At 42.7% G+C, this 22,202-nt stretch overlaps 2 protein-coding genes and 1 long non-coding RNA gene across 5 annotated transcripts in view; all 3 read left to right on the forward strand.

Annotated features, from left to right (window-relative positions):
* The first annotated feature begins 2,097 nt into the window (after positions 1 to 2,097).
* On the forward strand, positions 2,098 to 5,017 carry LOC131361289 (endonuclease domain-containing 1 protein-like). Of its 2 annotated transcripts, XM_058402321.1 has the most exons (3): positions 2,098 to 2,399; positions 3,465 to 3,712; positions 3,962 to 5,017. In XM_058402321.1, exons 2-3 carry the CDS (start codon positions 3,572 to 3,574, stop codon positions 4,565 to 4,567), a joined length of 747 nt encoding a protein of 248 aa, XP_058258304.1. In that variant the 5' UTR covers positions 2,098 to 2,399; positions 3,465 to 3,571; the 3' UTR covers positions 4,568 to 5,017. The 2 variants fall into 2 exon arrangements, with proteins under 2 accessions (XP_058258304.1, XP_058258303.1); XM_058402320.1 differs by lacking the exon at positions 2,098 to 2,399 and having other exon boundaries at positions 2,416 to 3,712.
* Positions 5,018 to 5,437: 420 nt separating this feature from the next.
* LOC131361315 (uncharacterized) lies at positions 5,438 to 6,563 on the forward strand. The gene is made up of 3 exons (XR_009206012.1): positions 5,438 to 5,868; positions 6,199 to 6,254; positions 6,450 to 6,563. It is a non-coding gene; the product is annotated as an uncharacterized LOC131361315 (long non-coding RNA).
* Positions 6,564 to 7,973: 1,410 nt separating this feature from the next.
* si:dkey-237i9.1 (SEC14-like protein 1) overlaps positions 7,974 to 22,202 on the forward strand; it is a 30,317-nt gene continuing 16,088 nt past the window's right edge. Inside the window, exons 1-2 of one of the 2 annotated variants that reach the window (XM_058402273.1) lie at positions 7,974 to 8,318; positions 12,525 to 12,610. In XM_058402273.1, coding sequence (XP_058258256.1) covers positions 12,548 to 12,610 — 63 coding nt within the window. In that variant the 5' untranslated portion in view covers positions 7,974 to 8,318; positions 12,525 to 12,547. The remainder of the gene's footprint in view (positions 8,319 to 12,524; positions 12,611 to 22,202) is intronic. The other variant, XM_058402274.1, reaches the window with a different exon arrangement.

Raw genomic sequence — 22,202 nt, forward strand, 5'->3', positions numbered from 1 at the left:
TGTTCACTCTTTACAACGATAATACCCCACTCACTTATGTACTAACATGTACCAAGCTCAGCGCAACTGGCTCTAAGTGGGTAGCTAAACTCACAGATTTCCATTTTACAATACGTCCTAGCAAGGAAAACATTGATGAGGACAGCATATCTAGGATGCCACTGAATGTAGAAACAAGGATGGAACACTTTACAGAGGAATTGCCGTTGGACTGTGTCGAAGCGATCCTGCAGGCCATAGAAGCTCAAGATTTGACTGTGAATGGCAATGATTTCACTTCACAACCCAATAGAATAGAGAGTCATGCAAGTCATATTCTGTCAATAAGAAAGGACAAGCACAGAGGAATGATGCTGATCTTGGACCAGTGATACAATGCAGGATTGCTGGCACAAAACCTACCAGATGTTTATTCCAGGAATTCAACACTCAAGCCAAAAACTTGCTACCCCACTGGGACAAAGTCTATATTGGAACAGACGGAATTCTTCAAATGAAGAACCCTGATCCTCCAATCAATAACCCAGAGCCTTAACTACTTGACCTACCACTGTCCAAAACTGTACACTGTATAACTGTACAGTGAAAAACTTACTAATAAAAGACTTAAAGCATGACCTTTAATAAAACTTGGAGGATTTTCTTGCCTTGCCCCATCGAGTCATGAAACTCCTGAGGTTTCAGCTTTTTTAGAAAAAAGCGCTGAGCTGTTTAATATTATTTTATTCTATTTAGTGAAATGTTTTTTAGTATGTTGCGTGTTAAAACTGCAGAGCAGTGGAAATTCACTCCAGTGTCTTTGTGAAGCTGTTAAACTGTTGCATGATTGAGGTCTGGAGGTGTGAAGTGAGCTGGTAGTGGAAGAAATTCAAACTTTTGTACACAGTGACCTTCAGCAATAGATTATTCTAGGTTGGTGTTCCTGCTGCTTTAGGTGTAGAGAAGAGAAGCTTTGAGTCTCAGTGAACTAACATTTACTGTGTTATTACAGAACATAATTCACAACAGGACGGTGTGACACAGGGTGAAGTAAAGTGGAATTACTTTAACCATCGTGAAAGTGATTATTTCTCAAAGCAGCACATCCCCAAGTGTTTTATTCCTCTTATACCTGAACAAGTCACCATTGTTTATAGTTTTTAAACAGTAACTGAATGCCCCATCATATGTCCCTTGGTTGTCCAGTGGCAAGACCTCATGCTCTAATCACTGTGGCTTGGATTCAATTCCTGGGCAGAGAACTAACCCAGCCACAGAAAGACTTTATCATTTTTAGAAGGGGTTCATTAGCTACTGGTATTATCTGTTTAAAGAAGCATGTAGGTAAGAAATCTAGTATGCAGGTTGACAAGCCTGTTTTGAATTAAGATTTATTATTTATTTTGAATGTCCTTTCCAAGTTTGTCTGCTGTGTTCAGATGCGGATGGCTATTCCATTCAGAGTGTGCTCTTATTTATGTTTGTATCTGTTTTTAATCTCTCCTTTTGCACACACATCTGCACTGACCTACAACAGCAGTGTAAACTTTTGCACACTGAAGCAAAAACACTTTTTTTAAGCACTTTATTCACCTTTCTGTGATGTTTTATCCATCGATCCAGGATAGACGAATCAGATCTTCTGTGACGTAAAGGAGATCAATGACCACATGAGCTCCCCATTGGCAGAGAAGAAAGAGGGAAAGGCGCTGGGGTTTGTGATAGGCTAAGAAACACAGCACACAGTCCTCCTCCACCCAGTATTCTGCTCACCAATGTTCAGCATTAAACTGTATAGAAGAAAAATAAGCCTTTATTTGTCGCATATACATTACTGCACAGAGAAATTCTTTTTCTGCATATCCCAACTTTGCAAGTTGGGGTCAGAGCACAGGACAAGTCATGATACAGCACCCTATAAAGTTAAGGGCCTTGCTTAGGAGCCCAAAAGCAGCAGCTTGGCAGTGGTGGGGCTTGAACCCTAATCCTCCAATCAACAACCCAGAGCCGTTACTACTTGACCTACCACTGCCTAAACTGCAGATCTTGATCTTTGATAAAACTTCAATGTTTGCTGTGAACATGGAGGATTTTGTCACTTCACCCCACCAGGTCATTGAACTGCTGAGGTTTCAGCTTTTTTAGAAAATCGCTGAGCTGTTTAACATTATGTTATTCTGTTTAGTGAAATGTTTTCTCAGTATGTCGTGTGTTCAAACCGCAGACCAGTGGAATTTCACACCAGTAAAAATAAAAAATAAAAAAACAGAAAAAAGTGTTATAAATAGGTGAAGATCCAAAACAGGAGAGCGAGAGACCATTCGGTTCTTCTACAGATAGAGACCTCTGTACAAAGATCTCCTCCTGTGATCATCTCACATCTTCTACTGAACTCCAACATCAGGTTCCAGCAGTTTGTGGTGAGAAAATCTCTCTCTCTCTCTCTCTCTCTCTCTCTCTTTCTGAAATACAGTTATATTTCCATGTCTTCTGGTAATTTCAAGGTTTTTTTTTTTTTTAACTTTAACAGTCTAATAAATCTGCAGTTCAAGTTTGATTAGAGTTTGTTATGTTACATGAGTGTGTAAAAGGTGGTTTTTAGATGTTTGGGCCATCCAGTTATTCTAATAGTGCAAAAATATGAACTTTGTGTTATAAGCATTTGGGGACGTCCTCAAGAGATGCTGCCTTAGCGCTCCTGTGGAGATAAGTACAGCTCTCTGGATAATCCCAAATATTAAAAAATATCAATTATTTTTTGAGGAAAAATTAATTCTAGCTGATAGTCTTGTTTAAATAACATTAACTAATTTATACTTTTGAACCAGGTTTTACTGCAACTAGCAGACTGGGGAGTTTCTTAACTTAGAACAGGTTCATAAAATACCACAAACACCCGACTGTCTGAACATGAAACTGACTTTAGTGCAGTAAGAAGCAGCAGCTTGCAGCTCATCGGTCTGCGTTCATGACAATCACAATATTCACTTTACATTATATTACATTACTTCACTTTACTCATCACACCGACTACATGAACAAGTGCACAACTTATGCTAATAGTACATGCAGTAGATTTGTTCATGTTTTTGTTTACATGCAGCATGAACTCTATATCCTGACATTCATGAGGGAAAAAATCAACATGTAAGAAACTGATACTTCTAGAAATAAACATAAGCATCCAAAGTAACAAACACAGTGTGTGCACAAAAGAAACTAACGTGTGTCTTGTGGTTTCCTTCACGTCTTCAGGAAGATTTCTGCTCTTTATCACCTCTGACAATCCTCACACACACTCCCTTCACACACTCATCTCACAATCCTCACATCACTCTTTTCTACACACTCCTCATTACACACTTCTCACACTCTTCATCACACACCCCACAAACACTCATCACACACTCCTCCACTGTGTGTCAGGATGAAGCTCCTCACTCTGGTTCTCTTGTTTTTCTCTTTCTCCTCACTGAGCCTGACAGAGGTTGTTAATTCATTTAAACAATCCTGTCCTAACTTCTGCATCCGGAACCCGAAAAAACCAAGTGACATCATCATCCCCACTATCTTCAGTGGAGATCAGTATAAGATGATTTACCTGCGCTGGAAAACCGAATACAGGTTTGCCACCGTGTACGACACTGAGAGGAGGATCCCTGTTTACTCCGCCTACACATTCTCAGGGAAAGTTAAGACTAACCGCATCAATGTTTGGAAAATTGAACCTCAGGTCAGTCAGAGTGGTTAAATGTTTCATTACTGATTCATTAACACATGTAACATTTAAATGCTTTACTAAACACTAGACACTGTTTGTTCAGTAAAACACAGTGGACACAGAGAGCAGGAAGTAAATACCACAGTTAAATGTGTCTCACTGGGTTTAGTTGTGTTTTATTTATCATGAACAGTGTGTTGAGTGAGCTGATCAATGTGTTTGTGTTTAATTCACTACTGTTTCATTTCTCCTCCATAACAGCTGGAAAATATCAAAGAATATAAAAGTTTGAAAGAGATGATTGATTCCCCGAGAGAAGCAGGGAAAATATTTAACCAGGCTGTGGACTCTTATTACAAAGACATAAAGTATATTGAAGTCATTACTAGAGGTCATGTGTTTCCATATCAGTTTGCTGCTGATCAGGATCAATCAGATTCCACCTTTACGTTAACCAATGTAGCACCACAATCAAATGTCAGTAACCATAAGTGGGGCAAACAAGTGGAGGACCAGATGCTTAAAGAAATAAAAGAGAGCAGCACACTCAAACAAAATCACCAGGCGTACATTGTGACCAGGGTCGTCCCAGGGGAGAACCGGATATCCATAACAACAAATGGAAAAGTAATTGAAAAAGGTATTAACATTCCCAGTCATTTCTGGAGTGCTTTCTATTGCATGAATAAAACACATCCTAATATACGCACAGTGAAGACTTACTTAGCTGAGCAGGAGAACTTTAAACTTAGACACCCCAGCATTTACAATCTGAATAAACAACTCAGTGATCTGTATGATCTTAAGAATAAGAAGACTAATATGAAAGAGACTTTCAGTGTGTTTCCAGGATTAGACTTAAAATAGCATGACAAATAGTTTTGTTGAAATAATGCTGATTAAAACTTCTGCAGCAAGCAAATTATTTTAGGTTTTAAAAAAAAGGTGCATATTCTTACTAAACTTTTTTTTAACTTTTTTACTGAATCCAGGCTTTTATTTACAGCAAATTTCACACTCGGCTGGATTACTGACAATGATTAATCTGTTCTAGAGAGCAAGCCGGACTAGTTAGCTAGCATTTAGTCTTTACCAGCTTTCACTCCAAGAGCACTGTAATGGATACGGTGTGTGTTGGTGGTGTGTTGTTGGTGTGTTGTTGTTGTTTTCTCCATCATCACAAAAGGGGGTTCAGTCAGTGTGTTGAAGCAGCAAAAAATCTATGACTTTGTTCAGCTTCATTTTTCTTTAATGCTTGTACGCTCCTTTTGTGCAAAATCTTTTTCCTCAACCCCTCTTCAGTTTGCTACTCTTGCAGTAAAAGTGTTAAACAATGTGGAAATATTACATTTTTGTACATTTGTACATTTATCTCTGTTGATTCTCCTGCAGATCTTTAATAAAACTTTTTGCCGTGAAAATAATTTTTTTGGCCTCATCTTTTCATCACACTGAACAGTGACACTTTCTGTGCAAAAGAATTATTAGTAGTAGTGTCTGAATTGTCCAGCAGGTGGCGATATTTCACTACTGTGTAGTATTGTGTACTCTTTCTCTCTGTTTCTCTACCCTTTTCTCTCTCTCTCTCTCTCTCTCTCTCTCTCTCTCTCTCTCTGTCTGTCTCTCTTATTAGTAGATTAGTGGCAGAGAGATGGGTGCTGAGCAGGCTCCTATCAATCATGGACAATCCACTGCATCCACTGTACAGCATCATCTGCAGACAGAGGAGCAGCTTCAGTGACCGGTTGGTGTCACTGCCCTGCTCCACTGACAGACTAAGGAGGTCGTTCCTCCCCCAAGCCATGCGACTCTTTAACTCAACTCAGGGTGGGAAAGTCAGTGCTGACACTACACTCTCTCTCTCTGTCCTGGACTGTAAAACAAACTACACACAATACACTCTGGTTTGTACAGAACTCTCACTACACTGAGATTTACACAGGACTCATAAACATGCAGCTTTTGCCCATAAACAGTTTTTGCACATCAGCTCTTTATCTTCTGTACCTTTAAATTCTTGTTTTTGCACATTATTTATCTCTTTCTAGTAATTTCTAGTATTTAGTATTTTTTGTTATATTCCTATTTTATTTTTTTTATTTATTACCTTATTACTTGTGCTTGTGGATACTGCTGGAACTTGTAAATTTCCCATTGGGATGAATAAGGTATCTATCTATCTATCTATCTATCTAAAAATACTTTATTTATTTATACATAAACTATAAATAGATATTTATAAAATTTAACTTTATATATTATATAATATATAACTTTACATTTTAATACATAGTCGTTCGAAATTTATTTAACAAATGTGTATATATTTATACATAAGGACATGTTTAAAATGATTATTTAAAAAATATGGCATCACATAAATTTTTTTAAAACTTCGGTTAAATATTTGTTTATTTTCAATGTCTCGAGGTGTAAAGGTGTATGGTTTGTTTTTTGTTTCATTCATTCTTTCTTTCTTTCTTTCTTCCTTTTTGCAGTGAAAAATTCCGAGTCGGACTGAAGATCAAACTGAACTCTGACATTTCATTTCACGGTAAAAATGATTAGGAGTACATTTTGTTTGCGATTTTTTGTCTTATAATAATAATATTAATAATAATGATAATTATAACATTATTAATAATAATAATAATAATAATAATAATAAGTGTACACCTTCAGATGTGTGTTGTTATTATTTCCCTCCTGACACGTGTAGTTTTAGTCCTGTTTCTTTGGTGTGTTTCAGGTTTTGTCTTTGCTCTTTATGTAAAGCACAGAAGTGGCTGGAAAAAAACTGACCTCACCGCAGCAATGCAAAGCACGCGCCTACAGAAGGGGGGTGGGGGGTGGGCTGACCTGCAGCGGGACGCGTCCCAATCCAACACCGAGGGAGTGGAGGAAACCCAACAGCTCTTAAAGGTCACGTGTTTTTCTGTGGGATTGAGTCAGGGCATGTGATTCTGGGCTGCTGTTTTTATTTTATTTTATTTTATTTACATTTATTTTAATGTATGTTCATTTTTTATCTTATCTTATTTCATTTCATTTTATTTTATTATCTTATTTTATTTTATTTCATCCATCCATCCATCTTCTATACCCGCTTTATTCCTAATCAGGGTCACGGGGGTCTGCTGGAGCCTATCTCAGCACACATTGGGTGAAAGGCAGGGGTACACCCTGGACAGGTCACCAGTCCATCACAGGGTCACACATATAGACAGACACCACACACACTCACACTCACCCCTATGGGCAATTTAGAATTACCAATCAACCTAATGTACATGTTTTTGGATTGTGGGAGGAAACCGGAGTACCCGGAGTAAACCCACACAGACACGGGGAGAACATGCAGAACTCCACACAGAAAGGCCTGTCCAAACCCAGGATTTGAACCCAGGACCTTCTTGCTGTGAGGCAACAGTGCTAACCACTAAGTATTTTATTTTGTTTCATTTTTTTTATTTTCATTTCATTCTATTTTATTTCATTTAATTTATTTTATTTCATTTTAGTTTAGTTTAGTTTACAGTGCAATTCGGAAAAATCAGGCCACATGTTAATTTTGAACTTTGCTTTGGTTTGTAATAAAATCTGGAAAGGTTAAAGTGCTGTGGTCTGTTGGAGATTTTAGAGGAAAAAGTGGCTTGAAAACATTTTCCTACACGTGCAAGACATTAATGAAGCTTAAAAAGACAAGCAAATAAAAGTACAGATTACATTGAAGCTAGTGCACTTATGCTATTTTTTCCAAAGCAAACATCCTAAACATACCTCAGACAACATTTTTGCTTTTTATTTATTTATTTATTTTCGTTTTTTTGTGTGGAACGAGTGCAAAATTAAAACAAACAAAACGAAACAAAAGTATTGGTTTTGCTCAGATTCACTGGACAAACAAACCAATAGTACAGAGCGGCGTTAAAGCGATTTGACACTGGCGACACTGCGAGCTGAGGCCATCGCAGTAAAGTGTTATCTGTTACGTCACCAACAAACGATTTAGAATTTTATTTATTTTGTTAAAAATCTTACATTGTTATAAACCAGTAGTAACTCTCCGTCTTTCTCTCTGTCCTTCAGCTCCAATCGTTTTTTCTATTTATTACAGGATAATGTACAGTTTTTCATCAGTAGCTGATCCGCCATGTTCTGCGATTCTGTGTTTCGTATCGGTGTCGTGTCTATCTGAAACCCCCCCTCTGGTTTGGTGAAAATGGTTTAATCCAGTCTCGGTTAGAAGCTAGGGATGGAGTGTTGATTTGAGACACACCCTCCGTCTGTCAGTTCGGTGAGTAGGGAGCAGGAGCTCGAGCAGAAGGAGGAGGAGGTGGAAGCAGAAGCAGAAGAGCAGCAGCCCGGTGTAGAAGTGCTTTAATTCCGCAGGAGATGTTCTGTGGGCTCGGGGAAGAGCTCCAGCTGGATGGAGGAGACATTTAACGGAGGATTTCTCTCTCAGCCTGGCTCAGAGTTCCGGAAAGAAGGCTGCGGGAGAGTTAGCGCTAACTTCATCTGGAACTAAACAATAATAATAATAATAATCATCATCATAAAGATCCCTAATCACACACACACACGGAGCTTTAATCCAATATAAATCACTTAATAACTGGTGAGTAATATTCACTTTAACTTACCACCCATGTCTGTATGGTTTAGCTTGTTATGCTAGCTAGTGTCGCTAACTAGCTGCGCTGTCTCGCCGGTGAGACCCGTGTGCTGTGTGTTTATTAGCTACAGTGCTAATGGTTCCGAGTTAGCAAGCTGTTGTAACAATATTTAGTTATTGGTAATTAACCCTGTGATTTGGGTAACTAACTAACACAACACCGACAAAACCAGCTGTGTGTGTGTGTGTGTGTGTGTGTGTGCGTGCGTGCGCGCGCGCGCGTGCGTGTGTGTGTGTGTGTGTTAGCGGTATTAGCCGGGTTAGCCAGGCTAACGTTATGAAATTGTTTTTGTTTTTAATGTTGTTGTTGTTTTGAAGTAAACCTCCTCGGTGAGACCTGTTTAGGAATAATTAAATTCCCTTCGTGTGTGTGTGTGTGTGTGTGTTTTGAGGCTTTTTTGAGTTTAACTCGAATTTACGCTTCAGGAAAATCTCTCTGTCAGTGTGAGAGTCGGTTTCAGAGTCTGTATGAGAGTCGGAGTCGGTGTGAGTGTTAGTGTGAGAGTTGGTGATGGTGTGAGAGTCGGAGTCAGAGTCGGTGCGAGAGTTGGTGATGGTGTGAGAGTCGGTGTGAGAGTTGGTGATGGTGTGAGAGTCGGTGCGAGAGTTGGTGATGGTGTGAGAGTTGGTGATGGTGTGAGAGTCGGTGCGAGAGTTGGTGATGGTGTGAGAGTTGGTGATGGTGTGAGAGTTGGTGATGGTGTGAGAGTCGGTGCGAGAGTTGGTGATGGTGTGAGAGTTGGTGATGGTGTGAGAGTCGGTGCGAGAGTTGGTGATGGTGTGAGAGTCGGTGCAAGAGTTGGTGATGGTGTGAGAGTCGGTGCGAGAGTTGGTGATGGTGTGAGAGTTGGTGATGGTGTGAGAGTCGGAGTGAGAGTTGGTGATGGTGTGAGAATTGGTGATGGTGTGAGAGTCGGTGCGAGAGTTGGTGATGGTGTGAGAATTGGTGATGGTGTGAGAGTCGGTGCGAGAGTTGGTGATGGTGTGAGAGTCGGTGCGAGAGTTGGTGATGGTGTGAGAGTCGGAGTGAGAGTTGGTGATGGTGTGAGAGTCGGAGTGAGAGTTGGTGATGGTGTGAGAGTCGGAGTGAGAGTTGGTGATGGTGTGAGAGTCGGAGTGAGAGTTGGTGATGGTGCGACAGTCGGAGTGAGAGTTGGTGATGGTGTGAGAGTCGGAGTGAGAGTTGGAGTGAGAGTTGGTGATGGTGCGAGAGTTGGAGTGAGAGTTGATGGTGCGAGAGTCGGTGTGAGAGTTGGAGTGAGAGTTGGTGATGGTGTGAGAGTCGGAGTGAGAGTTGGTGATGGTGCGAGAGTCGGTGTGAGAGTCGGTGCGAGAGTTGGTGATGGTGTGAGAATTGGTGATGGTGTGAGAGTCGGTGCGAGAGTTGGTGATGGTGTGAGAGTCGGTGCGAGAGTTGGTGATGGTGTGAGAGTCGGAGTGAGAGTTGGTGATGGTGTGAGAGTCGGAGTGAGAGTTGGTGATGGTGCGAGAGTCGGAGTGAGAGTTGGTGATGGTGCGAGAGTCGGTGTGAGAGTTGGTGATGGTGCGAGAGTCGGAGTGAGAGTTGGTGATGGTGTGAGAGTCGGAGTGAGAGTTGGTGATGGTGTGAGAGTCGGAGTGAGAGTTGGTGATGGTGTGAGAGTCGGAGTGAGAGTTGGTGATGGTGTGAGAGGCGGAGTGAGAGTTGGAGTGAGAGTTGGTGATGGTGCGAGAGTCGGTGTGAGAGTTGGAGTGAGAGTTGGTGATGGTGCGAGAGTCGGAGTGAGAGTTGGAGTGAGAGTTGGTGATGGTGCGAGAGTCGGAGTGAGAGTTGGAGTGAGAGTTGGTGATGGTGCGAGAGTTGGAGTGAGAGTTGATGGTGCGAGAGTCGGAGTGAGACTTGGTGATGGTGTGAGAGTCGGAGTGAGACTTGGTGATGGTGCGAGAGTCGGAGTGAGAGTTGGAGTGAGAGTTGGTGATGGTGCGAGAGTCGGAGTGAGAGTTGGAGTGAGAGTTGGTGATGGTGCAAGAGTCGGAGTGAGAGTTGGTGATGGTGCGAGAGTTGGTGATGGTGCGAGAGTCGGAGTGAGAGTTGGTGATGGTGTGAGAGTCGGAGTGAGAGTCGGAGTGAGAGTCGGAGTGAGAGTCGGAGTGAGAGGCGGCGTGAGAGGCGGTGTGAGAGTCGGAGTGAGAGTTGGTGATGGTGTGAGAGTCGGAGTGAGAGTTGGTGATGGTGTGAGAGTCGGAGTGAGAGTTGGAGTGAGAGTTGGTGATGGTGCGAGAGTCGGAGTGAGAGTTGGTGATGGTGCGAGAGTCGGAGTGAGAGTTGGTGATGGTGTGAGAGTCGGAGTGAGAGTTGGTGATGGTTTGAGAGTCGGAGTGAGAGGCGGCGTGAGAGTCGGAGTGAGAGTTGGTGATGGTGTGAGAGTCGGAGTGAGAGTTGGTGATGGTGTGAGAGTCGGAGTGAGAGTTGGTGATGGTGCGAGAGTTGGTGATGGTGTGAGAGTCGGAGTGAGAGTTGGTGATGGTGTGAGAGTCGGAGTGAGAGTTGGTGATGGCGTGAGAGGCGGCGTGAGAGTCGGAGTGAGAGTTGGTGATGGTGTGAGAGTCGGAGTGAGAGTTGGTGATGGCGTGAGAGTCGGAGTGAGAGTTGGTGATGGTGTGAGAGTCGGAGTGAGAGTTGGTGATGGTGTGAGAGTCGGAGTGAGAGGCGGCGTGAGAGGCGGAGTGAGAGTTGGTGATGGTGCGAGAGTTGGTGATGGTGTGAGAGTCGGAGTGAGAGTTGGTGATGGTGTGAGAGTCGGAGTGAGAGTTGGTGATGGTGCGAGAGTTGGTGATGGTGTGAGAGTCGGAGTGAGAGTTGGTGATGGTGTGAGAGTCGGAGTGAGAGTTGGTGATGGCGTGAGAGGCGGCGTGAGAGTCGGAGTGAGAGTTGGTGATGGTGCGAGAGTCGGAGTGAGAGTTGGTGATGGTGTGAGAGTCGGAGTGAGAGGCGGCGTGAGAGGCGGAGTGAGAGTTGGTGATGGTGTGAGAGTTGGTGATGGTGTGAGAGTCGGAGTGAGAGTTGGTGATGGCGTGAGAGGCGGCGTGAGAGGCGGCGTGAGAGGCGGCGTGAGAGGCGGAGTGGTTTCATTCGTTTGTGTATTTTTTTTTATTTAGAGGCTGCTGTGTTTTAATGAATGAGCGTCTCAACTGCACTCTTTCATTCAGCTCTTTTTTTTTTGTATTGATCGTAAAGGAAGCAGTGCATTTATCAATGAGTCTCTCTCCCTCTCCCTCTCTCTCTCTCTCTCTCTCTCTCTCTCTCTCGCTCCCTCTCTCCTGCAGTATTTCAGATCCCGGGCGATGTGCCAGACCTCAGGGCCGATGAACCTGAGAGGAATTTTAATCGCCTGTAAAAGCTCCCAGCGCTGCCCTTTACTCACACTCATCCCCTCCTCTCCTGCCCACAGCACTGCCCTTTACTCACACTCATCCTCTCCTCTCCTGCCCACAGCACTGCCCTTTACTCACACTCATCCCCTCCTCTCCTGCCCACAGCACTGCCCTTTACTCACACTCATCCCCTCCTCTCCTGCCCACAGCACTGCCCTTTACTCACACTCATCCCCTCCTCTCCTGCCCACTCCTGATTTACTCTCTCGGCTTTTCCATCTTTCTTTCCTCCCTTCTTTCTCTCTGTATTGAGCAGCAGTGTGTGTGAGGCTGAGGAGGAACGTGCTCCAGACTGAGGTTCTGTGATACTCACCCGGGCCTCAATGAGGTTGTAAAGTGAAGTGGATCATTTCAGTCTGGAGCTCATTCTTCATCTTCGTCTTCTTCCGGAGCCGTTTATTAAAATCTCACAGCGCTGCACTTCACCGACGACACGTCACACACTTTAACCCTTTATAGACTGATTAATAACCACGAGAGACCAGCTCTGATCCCGTTATAGCTGCTGGATTCACTCTCTCTCACCATCTCTCTCTGTCTTTCTCTGTCTCTGTCTTCTATCTTCGATCATTAGTGAAGCGTATGCTGTGCACACCGTTACTCTTAACCAATCAGATTCGCGCGTTTAAGACTGTATAAATAATTTTTTTTAAAAAGGTTTAATTTGGCAGAAAAGCATGAACATTTCCGTAAGCTAAATGTTCTTTGTCTTCTCTTCCTTGTCTGTGTTTGCAGGACAGAGTGAGAGCTAATCCACGATGGTGCAGCAGTATCAATCCCCCGTTCGTGTGTATAAGCACCCCTTCGAGCTGGTCATGGCGGTGAGTACACGTTCACGCCGTCTTTATTTCCGAAAACACGCCGGGTTTCTGCACCCTGAGACAAACCTTGCTCCTCATGATGGCACCAGGCGGTAACACGGACTTGTCTGATGCCCTTGTTCTGGAGGGATTAGTTTTCCTAGCTGTCCATCCAGCAGTGTATCTGGGCTTTTATTCCAGTCTGAGTGATTAGTGATGGCCTGAGTAAATGTAGAATGTTCTGGATGCTTTTCTGGAAGAACATTTGGTCAGCAGGACATCAGGGAACCTGAACTCTTTTCTGTGTATTCGCTAAAAATCATGATTATTATCATGTGAGACTTCTTTATGTTCATCGTCTGCTGTGTAAGAGTGTGTGTGTGTGTGTGTGTGTTCAGACTGCAGTATCACTGATGTGAGTTGAGGTTAATGGAGTGTTGCAGTATGTTAGTGAGACGACGTCTGTTTCCTGTTTTCTGTGATAAGCTGATGTATTTTCCGTGTTTTCAAATCTGCTGATCTCTCTTTCTCTTTCTAGTTCCCTCCCTCATCCTCTCTCTCTCTCTCTCTCTCTCTGTGTTGTTGTTGTTGTTGTTGTTGGCTGCTCCTCACGCTGAACACATTCCTGTGTAAATTAAAGCTCCTGCAGCTCCAGCAGTGAAACATCAGTGCGCATACGGAATGTTCCAGAACATCCAGCGTGTTCCTGCTCGTCCTGCAGCGCTTTCCGAGCTTGCGTCATCGTTAACGACACGCCGATTAGAAAACAATCAGAGATTATTTTTGACTCAAGTCAGGACCAGAGTCGGATTCGACGTTAGCGTCTTGCAGATATTTCATCGCCGATCTATCGACAGTGTTTATTTTATTATTTATTTATTTTTGTAATAAATTATTTTTTCTTCTTTTTATTTTTTTCTTAATTTTCCAGTCATTTTCAGAATTTTTTTATTCCCTCTTGTATTCTGTGTTAAGTAGCAGAAAGGTTTTATTCCTCTTGCACCACTGTGACGCTCAGCAATACGATTATCTATTCACTTCAAACACAACACCTCATACTTTTTATCCGTTTATCGTTACATCTTTAGTTCTGTTCTCGCAGCAGATATATAATATAAAATGTTTAAATATAATATAACAGTTTTGTATTAATTTGAACCAAGAGCCGAATAATTCTCCGAAATCTAATAATGACTCGTTAGAGTAATTTAAAAAAAGTAGAATTAAATAATTATAAAAAATATATAAAATTATAATGGTTTGCTTTAGAGTTTGGTTTTTCCTTCAGGGAAAGAAAGCAGAAGGATGACTTTGCGGTGTCCGAGAGGTTTCTGGGGAAACGTTTTCTAAGAACGTGAAGGTTCCTTTCGTCTCTCAGGCGTGTAAGAGTTTAATTCTCGTGTCATGAGTCGAGCCAGCTGGCTGCGTGTCAGAGCAGTTTCAGAGAAGTGTTTTTCTTTTCTTTTTTTTTCCTTTCCTCCCCTCCCTTACTGCAGCATTCTTGAACACACACACACTTCCCTTCCTGTTCTCTCTGGTGTTTAACTCACTGCTTGTGTTCTCAGGAACAGGGAAGTAACTCAACTTCACCCTAACTGTGTTCCTGAGTCTCAAAGAAAAACGTTCCGCCGACTGAGAAACATGGGACGTTCATCTCACACACACGCCCGGGCTGCAGTGTGTGTGAGCAGCACTTTTTAGCTTATAACGAGTTACACTGTAAACACACAGCGACTCTGCAGCACGGTTTAAACGTAGGGGTCCAAGCACCGGACATGCTCATGCGCTGTAGTGGAATCGTGTGTTATCATCATCTTCATCTTCTTCTTTTTATTATAACACTAACACCACACAGAAGTCTTAATACTGACTACAGAACACATTGTACCTATTCAAGTACTCTAGCGCCACCGACGGGACAAATTCAGACATGAGTGAACAATAACACTTATTTTAAATGATAATTCCATGTTAAGATCACTTAAAGAAAAGAAACAAAAATCGAGTTTTTATTTGAGATAAAAGCACTCGCGGAGTTTTTCTCTCTTCATCGTTAATCTTAATGAGTGAAACCAATTAAAAATCACTTTCGTGGTAGTTAAGGTTTATTAGAATTGTAAGAAAGTCTTTATCTCAGGACTGCAAACAGCTCTAATATGATCTTGTATAAACGTATTTATTTATCTTATAAAGAGCTAACCGCTAGCTACAGTTCCGTTTCCTGTGTACACACCCTAAGAACTGGCCGTAAACATTTCCTCGATCCAGACCCGATTCGTACAAATAACAATGATCTTTTTTGTCTTTACATTAAATAATTTATGATGACCGGGCGAGGCGTCTGCTCTGGAGCCGGTCCCTCTGCCTTGTTCCGGTGGTCATGTTTCCAGAACATTCCTGCCGTGTTGTGTAAACCTCCAGATGGAACATTCCTCAGCTTCCCAAAATACCTGCCTGTGTGAGTTGAACGTCCAAAGAGGATTCCTTTTCCACAACAATTCTAGACATTTCTAGACTTGTATATATATTGTAGAGTTTTATCTCTACAAAACGCGTAAAATGCGCAGGTTTTTTTTCCTTGTTGAGGTCGTGACCAGTGTTAGGAGAGGCCGGGTTTTATTTTTTCCTCTGGAGGAAAGCAGTGATGTGGTGATTTGTGCTGCAGATGCAGAGCTCTCGCTGTGCGCTAACGCTAACGGGAAAAACAGTGAGAGCACCGAGAGCGAGTGAGTTCTGCTGCCCGGGGCGACGACGGGAGATTTCTGCTCCCTGCTGGTTTCTTTATAGCCTCTGTGTGTGTGTGTGTGTGTGTGTGTTAAGCTACAGTAATAAGCAAGTTGCACCTTTTATAGGCATATTTTTTCAGGGTGACTGTTACCACGGCAACACTGATTCATTCACCGTTAGCGATTACAACATCCATGTACAGTTGCACGATGACACCGGAGACTCCTTCCATAAACAACGAATCCGCACATCCTCGCCAGCATGCCGTTGCTATAGAAACCATAAGATATTGAAGCTGGAAACATGAGAACTTTATCTTAGCTTCAGAGTTAGCTCATCTTGGCTTGTTTACGAGACGCCGATCTCTCTTCCCTGCGGACAGCATCTTCATTAGCTTTAGCACTCGAAATCTGCTTTCTTGCTCGGATGAGGCGGAGTTAATTCCCTCGAGGACGCAATGTTCCTGTCCCCAGGAGTGCCAAACATCAGGAAAAACAAATGTATTTAAATCTGCCAGATCAGTAAAAATGACCTGCAGCTCATATGCAAATATTAAAAAAAAAAAGTTTCAGTACCGCAGATTGTTTTGCAACAAAAAGTGGAAGGAAGTGGATCTGAAAACAGACGCTCTCTTTCATCACAGAGGAAGTGATAGTCATGATGATGTTGTAGTTGCCATTGTTACTGATAATAAGCATCATTTATAACGTCTTGAAAATCTCTGTATTTATCAGAAGGGGTGTTTAAACATATATATATATATATATATATATATATATATATATATATATCAAGAAGAAAAACATGCGGCTCTTTCTGTGCTGTCTTTACTTCTACGTGATCTCTGGTTTGCTTTTCCGGACTATCTGGATACTGGTCTTTACATTTCTTTTCCAGTTCCAGTCCCAGTCTCCACTGTCTGACCCACCATTTTGTTCCCCTCTATCAGCTCTGCACTAACACCGGGCCATTGGACCAGCGCCATCTCTAATCATTGCACAACACACTACTGCATGTACTAGCGGTCAACATCATCCGGGGACGCCACATGCCGTTAAAATTCGTGCTGGGGATTAGCCAGAGGCAGAGGGATTAAAGCTTAAAAGATGAGAAGAGATCAGAACATCAGCTCCACTTCCTGCTCAGGACACCGAGGTATGGTGGTTGGTGGTTGGAGAAGGCAGAAACGAAGGACGACGGATAACAGAACAGAATGCGGCGAGGATCCGCTCCTTACGAGTGCCAGATATCAAGCGACTTGATGAGACATGTGCATTAATTACATTCGCATTGCACAATAATTTGCTAACGGCATGATAAAAAAAAACATGCACAAAGCCACACCTTGTTTTCAATACTCTACTGAAACAGAGATCCGAGTATCATCCGTCCGAGCCCGAGTTCCTGGAGTAACAGTGTAACGTCCAGTTCTTTAAACTGGACTGCTGCTTCAGTGTCAGTATTTAATCACTGAGATATACTTCACTTCACCGAACAGGAATTCTGTTATAATTTAAAATACCTGAATTCCTGTTTGACAAATTACTAATTTGTTACCTTGCCCCTAGCTCCAGGGAACAGTCAGTTCAGTCAGTTGGTCAGTTTTGCTAATTTGTGAGTCACACCATCACCTGGAGGTGAACAAAACGTCAATTGTCTACAAAGTTTAGTGTGAGGACGTTGCTCAGATATGCCCACACTTCCTGTTTCCTTTTTCGTAAAAGGAAATGTAACACGTGAAAAATCTGAGATTTTCATTCAGGTTGGTCTCAGGAGTTGTTCAGGGATATCGCAAGATCATGGGCTGGGGATGAATCATCTGAGATGACCAGCAGTTCAGTTTTGCTGGGATTGATTTTCAGCTGATGAGCCAGCATCCACGATGAGATGTCTGCCAGACACACTGAGATCTGAGCAGAAGCTGTGGTATCTGAGGGAGGGAAGGAGAAGGTAAGTTGAGTGTCATCGGCATAGCAGTGGTCAGAGAACCCATGTGAAGATATTATTTTGCCAAGAAAGTGAGTATAGAGAGAGAAAAAGAGAGGACCAAGTACTGAGCCTTGTGGGACACCAGTGGAGTCGATCCTCTCCATGTTACCTGATATGAGAAGTTTTTGGAAAAATTTAAAAATGGTGGAAAATCCAGCATGGCGTACAATGTACGATTATTGGTGGCGCTAGAGCTGTAACGTTGTTCTTTAGGTAGTTGAGATTGTCCTCCATTTGTGTAACACATTTAATAGGGAGTAATGTATATGAAGAATTCTGAGAGCTCCACTGTGGCAGAAGAAGAGCTTGTCCCCTAATTCCAGACTAAACACAAATCCTAACACAGTGTTCTACTGTTTTGTGTTTTTTTTGTTCTTCACAAGATATCAGCCTGCTGCGGTATTTTGGGCTCGGAAATGTGTGACGGAACATTCTGGAAGCCTGATGAAGCTTTTCTCTCTCTCTCTTTCTCTTTCTCTCTCTCTCTCTCTCTCTCTCTCTCTCTCTCTGCAGTGAGTGGGGGTGGGGGGGTGTACAGAGTGCAGTACTGTACAACAGATAACGTTTTTGTGTTCTTTCCCCTCTCAGTGCTTTGAGAGAGTGAAAGCGAGACTACACCTCAACACACACACATGTTCACACACACACACAATCTTGAAACCGATAGCATGACCTGAAGCGTCTTTACACAGCAGCCTTCTGAGATCTTCACTTCAACCTCAGTCACCGCATGTGCAGCTCACGTGAAGTCGAGAACACCATGTTCTGTTCACATGTAACGCCCGTCTCCACCCACACACACACACACACACTTTTAAATCCCTTGAGAATACAACATGGCCTTATTTTTATTACTTATGTTCTTGATCATTTGATCCAGATGACATCATTACGTTAGGTGGTTCTGGTTCTGGTTGGTTATCAGAACCAGCTTGATTTAAAGGTGCGGTAAGCAGAATGGCGTCTCCAGTGTCGGAGGTGATGGACTTCTTCGTGTATTGTTTTTGTAAACATCTTCAATAGCGATGACGTGAAATCAGACGAGTTGAAAGCGAACTCTTCGTACGCCTCGTCTCTGCATCGCTCTCTCGTTTCCTCTCTCCTTTTTTTTGTCTTTCTTTCTCTTCCACAAAGAGAGATGTGTAATTGCACGTTAGTCACCACACACCGTCACCAAAGCGAGCGTTTATTTATTTCTGCTGCATCATCACCAGCTCAGGAAACGACTTGCTGCAATGCTTTTATCAAAAACTTTTTTCTTCTTTCTTTAAACCCATCAGCCACTGCAGTAGCACCGTCTGCTAAATATAAACTAAACAACCCCTGACATTAGTGTGTGTGTGAGAGAGAGGGAGATAAATAAAAAGTTTAGACATCACTGATTAGGGATCAGGTCTAACGTTTCACATTGTAGACATGCTAATTAGACATTCACTCACTGCTTCGACGCGCAACAACCGCACATTAAAACCCGATAGCTGAAATTACGCGCTCGTCTCAGACGTTACACAGAACGAACCCGCAATCAAACCTCCCAACTAAGCGCGTACTGTCCACGTGTGCCGCTTGTTTTAACACGTAATCCAACAACATCATATACCACACGTGGTCTGAACACCGGACGTCACGTGACACGACTTACAACCACAGGCAACGAGGTTCATTCTGTTTATTTAGGCGTAAGAAGAGATCAAACAGGATACGTGACTGTGTGATGAGTAGACATAACTACAACCAGAAGAATTATTTACGTCTAACTCCATGTTCATGCTAATTTTCCGCAGTTTATTTACGATTACCCTCAAGTTCACGCTAACGAGGGACTAACCCGTTAATAATGATTAATTTTGTGTGTGTGCGCGTACAAAGCTGCAGTTTCCGCTGAGCAGGTCTTCTCACTTGCACATTACATATGACGTGAATCCAAAGCGATTGTCCGAAGTGATTCCACTTGGCAGTCCAGATTTTCTTCTCGGTTCTACCTGCGATTAGTTCACAATTATCATTTGGAAAAATTCTTAAAAGCGTCATTCATGTCCGATATCCTGTTAAGTGTATAAAGACAATATGAAGAAAAACAGAGCGCTATTTTCTTGTACGCATATTGAGTGTTTAGTGTGTAACTGAGACAGTTTGTTTCAAGCATGTACATCAAACACAAGACCAACCACGCCCCCAAAAATCAGAACGGTAACAACCATTATTTTAACATTTATCATAAACTAGTGTTCTCTGGGATGAATCCTGGTAACGCCAAGAGCAGCAGCGTGAGGGGAATGTTTCAGGATAAATTTACAGACGGCAGCCAGCGGAACGCTGCGCGGATCGGATTTCCGATCTTCCCAACCTCCACGCTCAGAGCATGTTCTCTCCTCGACCTACTTTCTGATCAGATTCCAGCAGCGAGAGCTTAGAATAGCTTCAACCACCAAACTCTTCCTCTCAGGAATATTCCTGTACTGTAGTCCGGTTCTGACCTTCACTCTCCCTCTGTGTGTGTGTGTGTGTGTGTGTGTGTGTGTGTGTATACAGTGAGTAATACTGCTGTATGAATAAACACGGTGTAAATGAGTCAGACTCGTTATTACAAAGCCTTTCTATTATTAGTGTTCATCTCTTTTATTCCATGGGTTTTTTTTGTGTTTGTGTGTTTGTAATGGCTGATTGCGGCTTGTCGAAACCATAGCAACAGCCTTCCCAGTCCTAGCTAGTCCAGTGTCAGTGAACTAACTACCCTATAGCTAATTGTGTTATTCTCGCTAATACCGAAGCCTCCATTGCTTTTTTTTTAATCCATTTTTTTCTTTACTTTTATTGTTTTATTTATTTTTAAAATCAGAGTGATTGTTTTCCTTCATGTTAATGAGTCTGAATACAGCCCTGAGTATGTGTGTGTGTGAAGCCTACACAAGTCCTTCTGTCCATCTGAATACAATGAATGAGTTGAGCTTGAATCAAGCGCTTGTTTTTTTGTTTTTTTTTTTGCTGTCGAATAGGAACACACACACACACACACACAAAGATGGTTCTGTCTGAAATTGTAGAACAAAATCGAAACAGTTGCCGTCTGTAATGTGAGATTCTCCGAAACACCTCTGCTGTGCCCTCTCTCACTCTGTGTGTGTGTGTGTGTGTGAATGCCTAAATGCAGTTGTGTTACAGCTTGTGTTCAGCGTGAGGTTTATAAGCTACAGCAGGGACACACCACTGGTTATGTCTCGTTTCACTAAGTGCCCTCGTGCACTTGTACACTTCACTTGAGTGCTGTATAACGTGAGCGTCTCTGTATCGAGCACAAGCATGCGGTAGCAGAGAGAAAGACAGTGATTTAGTGCGAAACACACAGATGGAAAGAGAGACAGACTGGTATCTAGTAGAGACGGGAACATGGGGGGGGGAGAGATGGGCATTTGTGTTGATGTCTATTTCAATTTATTTACACAAACACTTTTTACTACTTTACACTTTTGCTTATTTTTCCTGTAGTGCTGTGTTTGTTGGTTTGTGTGTGTGTGTGTGTGTGTGTGTGTGGGAGTGTACAGTGTGTAGAACATCTTGCATCAAACCAGTTCTTACACACACATTTACACAGGATCTGAACTAATGCTGGTGTTTGTTCAGCTCAGAGAGAGAGAGAGAGAGAGAGAGAGAGACTGAAAGAGAGAGGAGGAGAGAGACAGAGAGACTGAAAGAGAGAGAAGAAGAGGAAAAGAGACCAAAATAGACACAGGGAAGGAAAGAGAGAGAGAAAGAGAGAGAGAGAGACTTAAAAAGAGAAAAGAAGAGGAAGAGAGACAAAAAGAGATACCGGGAAGGAGAGAGATAGAGAGAGAGAATGTGGGTGTGTGTTCTCGTGAGATCAGGTCTGATCAGTCTGATAGTTCAGTCCAGTAGATGGCTCACATACACGCTAGTGTATGAAGAAAGGGTTGGAGCGAGAGTGCACATGCTGAAATTCCGATCTGGTATTTCCTCTTCAACATGAACATGGCGATCCCACATCACATTCCTCCATCTCCGCTCCCTCACTTCACCTCATGGCACATTCCGCTCCCTCTTCCTGGTTTTCCGCCATTTGTTTTTGTTTGTTCAGTATAACGAGTGCAACCTGATTTGTGCAACATGTTAAACACCGACTTGTTGAACAGCAGGAGGTTTTGCCCTCTTACACACACACGCGCACACACGCACAAACACACACACCCTAGTTTCTGTTCCATCTGCTGACCTGTTGTTCAGAACACCTGCGAAGAAGATTAACCTGGAAAACACACACACACACACACACACACACACAGGCTAGTCGAGAGACAAAATAGTTTAATGGCCTTAGCTCTGCCCATTTATCCCTCACTATATGGCTAAAAATCTAGAGTGCACATATCTATAGGCTACTGTTATACCCTGTTGCTATAGTTACACCTCATCTTTGAGGAATAATGTGTGTATACACTAATCAGGCATAACATTATGACCACCTGCCTATATTAATATCCCCCTTTTGCTGCCAAAACACCCCTGACCTGTCAAGGCATGGACTCCACTAGATCCCAGAAGCTGTGCTGTGGTATCTGGCACCAAGATGTTAGCAGCAGATCCTTTAAGATCCTCCATGGGCCCCACTTCTCAACTTACAGGACTTAAAGGATACTTTTGATAGATACTGACCGGGAACACCCCACAAGAGATGCAGTTTTGGAGATGCTCTGATCCAGTGGTCTAGCCATCACAATTTGGTCCTTGTCAAACTCGCTCAAATCCTTACACTTGTCCATTTTTCCTGCTTCTAACACAACTTTGAGGACAAAATGTTCACTTGCTGCCTAATATATCCCACCCACTAACAGGTGCCATGATGAGGAGATCATCAGCCTTATTCACTTCACCTCTCAGTGCT

The sequence above is a fragment of the Hemibagrus wyckioides genome, linkage group LG11 (genome assembly GCF_019097595.1).
Source record: "Hemibagrus wyckioides isolate EC202008001 linkage group LG11, SWU_Hwy_1.0, whole genome shotgun sequence".
NCBI lineage: Eukaryota > Metazoa > Chordata > Actinopteri > Siluriformes > Bagridae > Hemibagrus > Hemibagrus wyckioides.

Coding starts and splice junctions, on each gene's coding strand:
- LOC131361289 (XM_058402320.1), top strand. CDS start 3,407: ATGAAGCTCCTCACTCTGGTTCTCTTGTTTTTCTCTTTCTCCTCACTG. Junction 3,713..3,961: donor TTTGGAAAATTGAACCTCAG/GTCAGTCAGAGT, acceptor CCTCCATAACAG/CTGGAAAATATCAAAGAATA.